Source organism: Protopterus annectens, chromosome 7.part0 (genome assembly GCF_019279795.1).
Source record: "Protopterus annectens isolate FY-2018-M chromosome 7.part0, PAN1.0, whole genome shotgun sequence".
Classification (NCBI taxonomy): domain Eukaryota; kingdom Metazoa; phylum Chordata; order Ceratodontiformes; family Protopteridae; genus Protopterus; species Protopterus annectens.
Genome location: NC_056739.1, coordinates 498,823,935 through 498,834,905, shown reverse-complemented (window position 1 = coordinate 498,834,905; position 10,971 = coordinate 498,823,935). Strand labels below are relative to the sequence as shown.

The 10,971-nt window shown below is 40.7% G+C and overlaps 1 protein-coding gene across 1 annotated transcript; it reads right to left on the bottom strand.

Moving 5' to 3' along the window:
• Positions 1-1,479: 1,479 nt before the first annotated feature.
• LOC122806567 (membrane progesterone receptor epsilon-like) lies at positions 1,480-5,722 on the bottom strand. The gene has a single exon (XM_044077103.1). It carries the CDS (start codon positions 4,638-4,640, stop codon positions 3,525-3,527), a length of 1,116 nt encoding a protein of 371 aa, XP_043933038.1. The 5' UTR covers positions 4,641-5,722; the 3' UTR covers positions 1,480-3,524.
• Between the last annotated feature and the right edge of the window lie 5,249 nt (positions 5,723-10,971).

The following is a 10,971-nucleotide window of genomic DNA, read 5'->3' as shown; positions in this document are numbered from 1 at the left end:
CTGATAGGGTTACACTGATATGGTTACAATGTATGCAGCCACAATGGAATGTGTATACAGTGTGTGCATGTGTGTAAATACATTGTGTCAATGTGCTGTCACTGTTATTTTTCTACACCTATTCATCCTGAGACAGACAGCATAACTTACGAAGCGGGAATTACATGCAATTGCAGATACTGCAACTGCTATGCATACCCACATATAAACCATATATGCAAACTTCTTCCCTCGTAAGAAAATGCTAGACAGGTGTCACTCCTTTACAAATATTATTAATGTAAAGTGCAGTTTGCAAATATGATTGGTGAAGGACATGCTTACACTGGGATGCTGCTGGTATTTATTCATATATCTTTATTTTACCTTTTCTTTTTTTTGTGTAGTAGTTGGCATGAGTGTATTTAAGCATAAGTAGACCATTTTAATGCTTGCACAATTAACTTGTCAGTCCTATTCTGAAGATAATTTACAAGAAGGAGAAGCTGTAAAATTATGCTTTGCCACCTTATGTACTAATCAGCCGAACAGGTAGACTTGAATTCCTACATAAATCTGACATTGAGGTGGCACTGTAAGTAGCGTTTCCCTATGTGGCATGCACTTTAACACTGGACAACCAGTTTTAGAGGAGGGGCCAGTGTACAGGATGTATGTTAGGATGGATGGCCAACATGCAACTCAGGCAGACTACCTCCTAGTAAGGAAAAGGCATTGGGGTAGAAACAATGATTGCAAAGTCATCCCTAGTGAAACAGTCAGCCCACAGCATAAACCACTGCTTGCCACAATCAGAATTGAGATAGAAAGAAAGATAGTGGAACAGGTAAATAGCTTTGAGTATCTTGGAGGGGTGGTTGAGGAAAGTGGAAGTCTGAATGAAGAGGTCAAAGCTAGTATCAGACAGGCTGCAGCCAACTGGCATAGAGTCTCAAGTGTAGTATATGACAGAGGAATGCCAATAAAGCTAAAAAGCAAGGTGTACAAGACAGTGGTACGACCAGTACTACTGTATGGCACAGAAACTGGGCAATAAATACAAAGCAGATGAAGAAGGTAGAGGTGATAGAAATGAAGTACCTGAGAAGAGTGGTAGGATGCACACTGTGGGACAGACAAAAGAATAAGGAGATAAGTGTAGAAGCCAAAGTAGTTCCAATTGTAGAAAAGATCAAAGAGAACAGATTATGGTGGTTCAGACACAAGTGTAGAAAAGGAGAAGACAATCTGGTGAGAAGATCTGGGACAGACAGGAAGAAGGTAAGAGGAAATGAGGACTGTGTGAAAGAAGATCTGCGACAGGCAGGCATGAGTGTTGAAGAAGGCAGGAGAGTGGCACTGAATCGAGAGAGATGGCAACAGTTAACATGATACCCCAAATCCCATGTAGAAAATAGGAAAAAAGGAGGCTGATGATGATAAATTATCCAGTTTGTACCAAATAATTATACTAAAAATATATATAACAGTACTCTCGCATTTTTTATATTCAACAGTATTTATTATTACTGACAGCTGTTGTGCCATGCAGATGGATGCTACTGATCTGTATGAACTGGTACACAGTAGAGCATCTAATCAGAACACAAAATATTTTTGTTTCATTCACTGAGGTCTTTTGTTTTTTTTAACAAGATATTTTCCATAAGTCTGATTACAATGTTCAAGTAAAAAAACATGGCTTGCTTAATTTCTTTCCAGTGGTACATCACTGGCACAGTAGAACCTGATACCCCAATATATACCCCTAAAACTACCCCAGTTTGTTGCTGCTTGTCAGTTCCTAAAATGAAAGTTACTACCAGTATTGCAGAAAAAACTGTAGTGAAAACTGAGCACTACTGATAAAAAAGCAGCATGAATGTGCCATTACTGCCCAGCAGTCATTTACACCTTAACTATAAATTACTGAATCCCACCATACCCCACTACCATGATACATGCAACAGCATACTACAGTGAAGGAAACATATTTGAGGATCACTATTGTCCCCACATGTACATTCACACTCATTTGCTTGGGTGCAACATTTGTGTCCCTATTTCAGCAACATTATCATTCAATCAAGTTGTATGTATAGTCATTTTTTCACAAAACAGAAACATAATTTTTATGTCTGCACCAAAGTCCTTACCAGCAGGAATATGAAACATCAAAGGCTTCATCTAATATCCTTATTATATCCAAAGAGTCACACAGCATTCACAGGGAATGCACTCTCCAAAATACCAGAGACCTACAGTAAATAAAATTGTTACCCGTATAGGTTTCCAGTTTTTTTATCTAATTTAAAATCCCAAGCAAAGAATTCCAACCTACTATTGTCAGAGGCATAGACAAAGCCTTCCTTTCTCAGACTTGTATATATTTTTAAGTCATTTCCAGGAAGATGAGCAGAAATCAGTCAGCAAAGGGTTAAGCACTATGGCTTGAATACCTGCAGCATTAATACAGCAGTTGACACCCCCCATATAATACAGTGCATATATAATTGCTACAATTCTATATAGTATTTGGTTTATAATGAAAATTTTCCTAGTAATTCCTATCACTTTGTTTCCAGAGATGGTGCACAGTTGTTTAATCCAAGATTTCTAGCAGCAGGAATCCTCATATGACCTCTGCAGTACTTTCATGCAAAGAAGTAGTGATCTGAAAATCTGCAGTGTCTTGCAGTACTGCTAATACCACACCCTCAAGCACCTTAAATTCTTAAATGCAGATACAGCATAGCTTACAGTCCTTGCATTTTCAACCACTTTCACCCCATAATGCATAACAGATGTTTGAAGAAAATGGAAGTCCCTGGTAATGGTGAACATGCAAACACAGTACTACATGTAAGTGTGACATTTCAGAGATTATGGTACAGGTCACATCTGTGAATGTGGGAAACCCAGTACTACAAATGATGAAAGCTGAACGTACCACAGAAGTGGGTACAACCAACCCTCTGTTTTCGTATAACCACAGAAAAGCTCTTAACACATTTGGCTGCACAGAGCACAGCCATGCTTATCAAACCTCTCAGTCTTCTGGACCCAGCATATGGGTGCGAAAAAAAATTATTAAAATAAGCATCCTACCAAAACTGATTATTATAACACTCCATGTTGACAGTATAGCACATTGTTCTTTTAGTAGTATATTTTTTTGCTGACGCATAGCCAGTATTTGTGAAATTGTACAATTCTGCACCAGCTTGTACACAAACAGATGTAGCCCTCCTTCAGCTCCAAAGAATGCATTTTTTTTTCTGAAGAGCACACCTTGTCAGTACAGAAAAAACCTCCTGAAATCCTAGCAAAACAGCATAACATAGATGAAAAGCAATAAGAAATGTGGTCCAGTGAAAATGACAACAGTCACATGTTTTGGTCAAATCCATGAAGTTAGAAGATGTGTGAAATAAGCAAAGTGCTAAAATACTACATGAATGTCAGCCGTATCTACATTCAAAACATTGACATGCCTTCCCAGCAGAAAGTTCCTATCCACCTCTGTCAGTGCCACTTTAAGTGGTTCATTCACTCTTAACTTTTCTATCTTGCACATAAGCCCGTAGGGCAAACCTGGTAACAATGACAGCAATGGAGCACTGAAGGACAAGCATAACCCCAAATGTTGACAGAAAGGTGGGCAGATGATGTAGCTCCCCTCCCAAGTCTTTAATCTCTGCTTTAATCATGTGCAGTTCATCCAGAATGCTCATAAAAGTGCAGAAGTGAAACCACTGATGGCTGTGACCCCAAATGTCAAACTTCCCAGGTGAAAACCTCTCTGGGATCTTGCTAATGTTGAAAACACCAGAGATGACCAGCCAAAAGCAATGGCGAAAGAAAAATACAGCAGTGGAGGTACTGTGTCTTCCTGCATACAGCCTGTAGAAAACAGGAATGGAGACCACCACGAAAGGTAAAAGGAAAACCAGTGTCCGGATGATGTACCGATATTTTCGCCACTGCTGACGAGTGTTGCAGCAAGCCAGGGTGCAAACTATGGCAATAAGGCATGCTGTTGGAATGTACATGACCTCAAACCACCATCTAGCCTGAGAAGCAATGAAGGGTAGAATCCAAGCCTGGGAGCTCACTTCAGAGAACACCTGCACATCCAATAAAGGGCCACCTTCTTGTTCTATTATTTCTTCTTCTGCTAACCACACATATGTGAAGTTTGTGGATGAGACAAGTTTGGGATTAATGTAATAAAAGTATGCAAGTGAAGAACCCACAGTATAGGCACTAATTGTACCATAGTCAATGAAAAAGCAGATCTCCCTGATAAGTAAGGACATGGAATTGAAAAGATGAGCCATGCTGCTGACAATTAGAAGGCCTAAGACCCCGATGAAGTAATTCCAGAAAGGATAGTAAAAAGGGTCTGTGAAGAATGGGGCTGTGTCCCACCAGAACAGCTCAACAAAATGGAAACCAAAGACAAATACACCCAAGAAATGAGTCCAGAAGTTACCAGTCTCATTGGTGGGCTGGAAGGCAGATACCAAGCACTCCAGAAAACTTGAACCAGGGAATCTATAACCAGACAAGATGAAGCTTTCTGTTACCCGGGATGGCACCTCAGTGTGCCGCAGAAGGACAGATGGCTTCCTACCAAACAGCTGCATATTAAAAGACATCTTTAAAGCACCAGGTTTTCTTAATAAAACAGTTCCGTTTCAATGAATATTAGCAGCATTATTGTCTTGAAAGAAGGTGTCGTCAATGTGGGGGAAGGTGCTCACTCTGGGCACCAGTATTCTACAAAATAACTCCTATTACTTCCAGTTCATAAATTAGCAGCTGGTAGTTGCACACAGCCGTAAAACAGTTTCATTGCACATCACGGTTTAAAATGAAAAGCACATCTTTAATAAATAAATAAAATTAAGAAGGCTTTAAAAGCCGATGCTCAGAACCAAATTAGTCTGGAGAGCAAACAACAACGGTGCATAGCAGCGCAAAGGTCTGCAAAACTATATAAATTAACACAGTACGATGTTATTTTTCTTCTGTGACCATGAACTCCATTCAGGACAGACACCGCATTTTACCCCTCTCCATCTTCTTAGCTACACGCTGTCTAATAGGGACGTTATTCTGTAACTTGTTCTGGCTGATGTCCTTGACACAGATGATACTAGCAGAAAAAGACACCCATCACTATCCACAAAATGCATTTGCAGTTTAAATATTCATACATTAAATATGTGTTTTAAAATGATACGATTGATGTCCGTTTCGGGTGTTCTGCATTTTGCCTTTTCTCTTTGTTCTCCACCAAATTCCTCAAATTGGCAGCAACTTCTAAGATTTGGAAGGTCGATCAAAGCGGTTCCCTCATCTCTCGGTGTTCGGTGCTGCTTTTCAATAATCTTTTTAGTGCTGCAATCTCTTACAAACAAGAAACAAAATATGCTCCTACACTCTGTAGATGGAAGCCGTTAATCTTCGGGGGGGTTGAGACCGGGGGTTACCCCTATCTGCTGTAGGACAGCAATGGTTGTTTAGAATATGTATTCGAAAGGATCAGGCAGGCTTCAGTACGGTTTATTTGAATTCGGATATGCTACTGTTCGTTACTTAAATAATTTACCGGCATCAAGAAGCATCCCACTTTCTGTTCCCTTTTTTTATTATTATTTTTTTTTTTTTTTTATGTCCGCTCTGACAGCCTCCACAGCGTGCCGGCACAAAAGCCTTTGACTATGCCGCAGGTGACCCGCAGCTGCAGCACGAGGTCTTAAAAGGGCAGGCATGCTCCCTTATATGGCAGGCGGTGTGACGTCACAGTTGCAGCAGCCCCCGGGCCGGGTCGGCTGAAGTGAACTGATAAGTAAAAAGTAAAGAGTCATCACATATCACCAACATGTAAAGATATTGTTATGAAGCTGCATAAACTAAATACCCCGACGGCCAACGTTTCGTCCTGTTTTGAGGTCTCTGCGCATTCTGGCATGCTCTCTATTTAATATTTTATTTTCACCGTGTTTTATATTTTATGTGTATATTATTTTTATTAAATATCCAAATGCCGTATTTACTTTTCTTTCCGTTGACACGCATAAAATTGTTAGCAATTTTTAATTGTTTTTGTTTAACCTTGTGTGACCCACTACCCGGGAGCTCTGTTGCTGTGAAGAAACGTTGTTAGGATAAGGCTGTGCCTCAACCTGGTATTATGATGCTTTTATTATTAAGGGTCTGAGCAACAGAAATGAATGTACCATTATGCTACCACCTAACTAACCCCAGGGTATTTCCAGCTAGTGCCCCAACACAACACCGCAAATTGATGGCAGGTATTAGAGGAGCACCGATGGCGTTTAAATACAATTTGCTTATTCACTAATTGTCTGTGTCTAGCGGTGGGCGAATATTTTTTATATAGAAAGTGAAAATAGCTTATTTAATTCACTCTTCTTTTAGTTTGTGTACTAACATAACAAATAACATAGCAAATCTAACTTTTACTTTATTTTATTTTATTTTACATTTGTTGACCGGGCTAGTCCAACTGGATATATGTCCATTTTCAGTAGATGCCCGGGGAGAAAAGCTCCATAAGTTGTATAAATTCACAAAAGGCATAAAAAATGTTACATGAGAAACATAGCAAATTAAACAGATTTAAAAAGATAAGATCACTTGGGTGATCTATCTTTTTTTTCTGAATTACTATTTACCTAGTTTGTCTGGACCTACATAATGCATATTTTTCTGACACAACTACAGCGATTTTTTAAAATCTGCCCGTCTAGGGATGATAGGCATCTGGCTTGTGCCACGTTGTGGGTCTCACGGCTGACGTCACTTATATTTTATTGAATCTTCTTTATGGGATTTTGTTAGCACCAAATTGATCAAACTGGAATGGAGCCAAATTAATTTATAGTGCCCTCAAAAGATCAATTTCCTGAAGTATAAATCCATAATTTTAATTTTATCTTGTATAGGGCAACCACAGGTGTAGTTGAAGTAGATATGGGTTCCTTCCTACCTGACTCTGGTGACACCCCTTCTTTAGCCTCAACACCCCAAGGTGGCAAGTGATAACAGATTTTATTCTAGGTGACATTTTAGTTTTAAAGGGCAATAGCACAACAACAAACAAATTATTTCAAGGATGCACCAGTTAGTAGTTAGGCAGAGTGAGATATGCATGTAATGAAACCATACATTTACCCCCTTCCCCAAAACTCAACAGAAAAGATCTTGACATTCAAACATGCACACAAAGGCAATATCAATGAGCAGTAAAGCTTTTATAATGCAGCAATACAAACACGGAAAAAATGCAATGTCATTGAGGGAAAAAAGGGTTATAATACAACAGTACAGATATGAAAAAGAAGCAATGTCATTGAGCAGTAAAGATTCTTGAAGGCAGCAGTACTAACATGAGAAAAATGCAATGTCACTGAACAATAAAGATTTATAATGCAACAATACAAATATGAGAAAATGCAATGTCATTTAGCAATAAAGTGTCTCTAAGGCAACAGTACTAACACCCGCTATCCCCTAGATCAAGCTAAACAGACCAACTATGAGACACCCTGTTCACTGGCCAGTGACTACTTACAATCCTACTGCCAGCATGATGGGGCCCAAGGTTGGAGCTCATATGGATCCCAGCTATTTGTAATCCAGAAAGCATTTAGGGGGGGATCCACAATAAAAAAATGAGTGCCATAAGCCTCTCACTACTCCGTCGAGAATATCCCAGTGACCAGGCACCACAGTTCCTCCAACAAGAAAAATGGAAAATCACCCGCCAGAACTCTGGTAGTCATCTACAGCATCTCTGCACTAGGCCCAAGGAAAGTCCTATTCTTGCTGAATCATATGCAGGCGTGGAACTACTGGTTTCAGAACTTCTCTCCTGAATCCACAAAATACCATCTTCCAGGATTTCAGCAAGAGACAGCACAAACTGCTACCTCACTTCTCTGTCACAAAACACTAGAAGAAAAAAAATTCAGTCATGCTGCAAGGCCCTTTTCCCTTCAGCTAGTCTTTCAGTCTTCCCTCCTTCAGCTAGTGTTCAATTCTCCTCTCTTTCATTTTTGAAATTGTCTTTTATATTCCTGAAAAGGAGCTCCACCTTGTGGTATAATGGAAAACTGCAGTCTATTACTTCTACAATGAAATACAGTAGGAGCTACACTCTCCCCCCACTTGAAAATCTTGGGTCCCCCAAGTCAAAGGTAGATTAGTTGCAAAATATTTGCAAGCACTAATGCACCATCAGCTGAATAATATTTTTGCATACCTCCCACCAAGGGTGATCAACATTATACTTAACTTGAACTGAGGTGTCACCAGTGGAGCAGGAGGCATAGGGGTTGTGTGCGCCAACTCTCCGATGAGCTGTGATCACAGGTTCCTGTGTACTATGTCCCAAACTGTCATATGTAAGTCTTTGAGGGGGCCGAATCAGTCTCTGTAGTTTTGGTTGGGGAAAGACAACTTAGGAATTTTGCTCGGAAGGTTTGTCACTCACAGCACATTCAGTGTCCAGTTTTTCAGTAGGCATTTTGTCTACTTCTAAGATTTCTTCTTGCATAGCTTCGCTTTCTTTTTTCCATAACGGTATGACTGTCCTCAGCACTATTTTCTGAAGTTTGCATAGCAGGGCCTCCATCAGTATCAGGTTCTGCAAGAGGTATAGAAATGCCACTTAGTCTATTGTCAGGTCTGGGCTGTTCAAAATGGCAAGGAATTAATTCTGGTGCATTTACATTGAGATTACAGCCCATGGGATTTCGAACATCCTCATAAAAAAGCCCACCGAAACCCCAATCATTGTCACTGTCTTCCTCACTTTCAGCAGGAGGAAGCATGGGCTCTTGAACATTGGAGAGGATATTTCCTCTCCACCTTAGTCTTCTGGATCACCTTGAGTTAGGCTTCCGCTGAGCCATTCTGGGTTCTGGATTCATGAATCTCAATGATTTTGCCAAAGGCATTAAGTTGTTGCAGTGCCAGGTTTTGATAGGTCCTTCTTTCCCCTCAGGGTAAACTTGGTAGACAGGGATATTAGGTAGCTGAGAACAAATTAGGTAAATTTGAGACCCCCAGCAGTCAGCTAGTTTATGCTTTCCTTGTAGACCCAAATTCCTCAAAAGGACTCTGTCCCCTGGTTGCAAATCATGCATCTTCACTTTCTTGTGATAGTGAACCTTGTTTCACTGATATCTTTGTCCTGTTGACTTTTCAGTTAAGTCATAGGCCTGTCTGAGGTTCTTCTTGAGTCTCTCCACATAACTGCCATGTGATCGCATTGGTGTAGCATCAGCTGTGACTCTAAAGGTGACGTCAACAGGACGAGCTTCTCTTCCAAACATTAGGAAGTAAGGTGAGAACCTTGTAGCATCACTTTTAGCACTGCTGTAAGCATGCACCACTGTGTCTACATGTCTACTTCATTGACTCTTCTTCTCAGTGGATAGTGTCCCTAACATATCTGGTAAAGTTCTGTTGAAATGCTCCAGCTGCGGATCCCCTTGAGGATATTAAGGAGTGGTGTGACTTTTTTGAACTCCCAAAAGAGTGAGTAGTTCATAGACAAGCTTGCTCTCAAAATCACGTCCTCAGGGGCGGCCCATGCTATTACAAAAAGAACTAAAAATAAAAATGAAAAATAGAAAAAAAAAGTTTCAAAATTCGCGGATGTGCAGTAGTCCAGACTACTGTATGCGCATGCTCAAGGCAGTCCTGATAGGTAAACGCGAGGAGACATCTGTGCACTTTAAAGTACACAGACACACTGGGATAACACACCATGGCCGGACTGCAACACCAGCAGTCAGGAATGGGAATTGCTGCAGTCTCGTCGGGAAAGGGTTTGGATCTAATCTCGCGAGTCTTTCACGGGAAGGGGTTTGGATCTAATGTAGATTGGTTATTATGGAGAACGGACAGGTAAGTGTGTTTGTTTGAATGTATGGTGCTTTTTCTTTTACTGTTTGAATGTATGGTGCTTTACCTGTGTGTGTGTGTGTGTGTGCGTGTGTAAATGCCCCAGGTGCTCATGGTGGTGTGGTAGGGAATACCTCAGGCTTGAACCCTGTACCCTGTATGCAGGTGTTAAAGACTTGAGTTCCTTACCCACCACCATTTGTAAAAAAATTGCAGATTTTTGCCTCATATTTGATCTGATCTGTTCCTCATAATATCTGTGGTTTGTAAATGTTGCAATGCTTGATATTTGATGGTGAAGTAGTAGCATTGTTGCCTCACAGCTGCAGGTTCTCAGGTTTGATTCTTGGCTGGGGGTTCCTTCTTTGTGGGGTCTGTTATCTTCTCCCTGTGTTTGGGTGGGTTTGCTTTTATTCGATGGTGCACTGGCAGCATTGTTGCCTCACAGCTGCAAGTTCTCAGGTTTGATTCTTGGCTGGGGTTCCTTCTTTGTGAGGTCTGTTATCTTCTCCCTGTGTTTGTGTGGGTTTGCTTTTATTTGATGGTGCACTGGTAGCATTGTTGCCTCACAGCTGCAGGTTCTCAGGTTTGATTCTTGGCTGGGGTTCCTTCTTTGTGGGGTCTGTTATATTCTCCCTGTGTTTGTATGGGTTTGCTTTTATTTGATGGTGCACTGATAGCATTGTTGCCTCACAGCTGCAGGTTCTCAGGTTTGATTCTTGGCTGGGGTTCCTTCTTTGTGGGGTCTGTATCTTCTTCCTGTGTTTGTGTGGGTTTGCGTTTGTGTTCTCCCATGTTACAAAGACATGTCTGCATTATTTCTTCCTGGGCCTCTGCTGAAAATTGTTTTTTTGTTCCAAGTCAGACTGTCCTGATTAACAAATGTTAAATAAAATTGACAGGCATTTGAATTTCAGGTTTCAGGTTTCTGAATGTTCAATTTCTTACATATTTGATGGTGCAGTGGCAGTATGGTTGCCCCAGAGTCACAGCTATAGGATTTGTGGTTTGATTCTTGGCTGGGGTGCCTTCTTTGTGGAGTCTGCA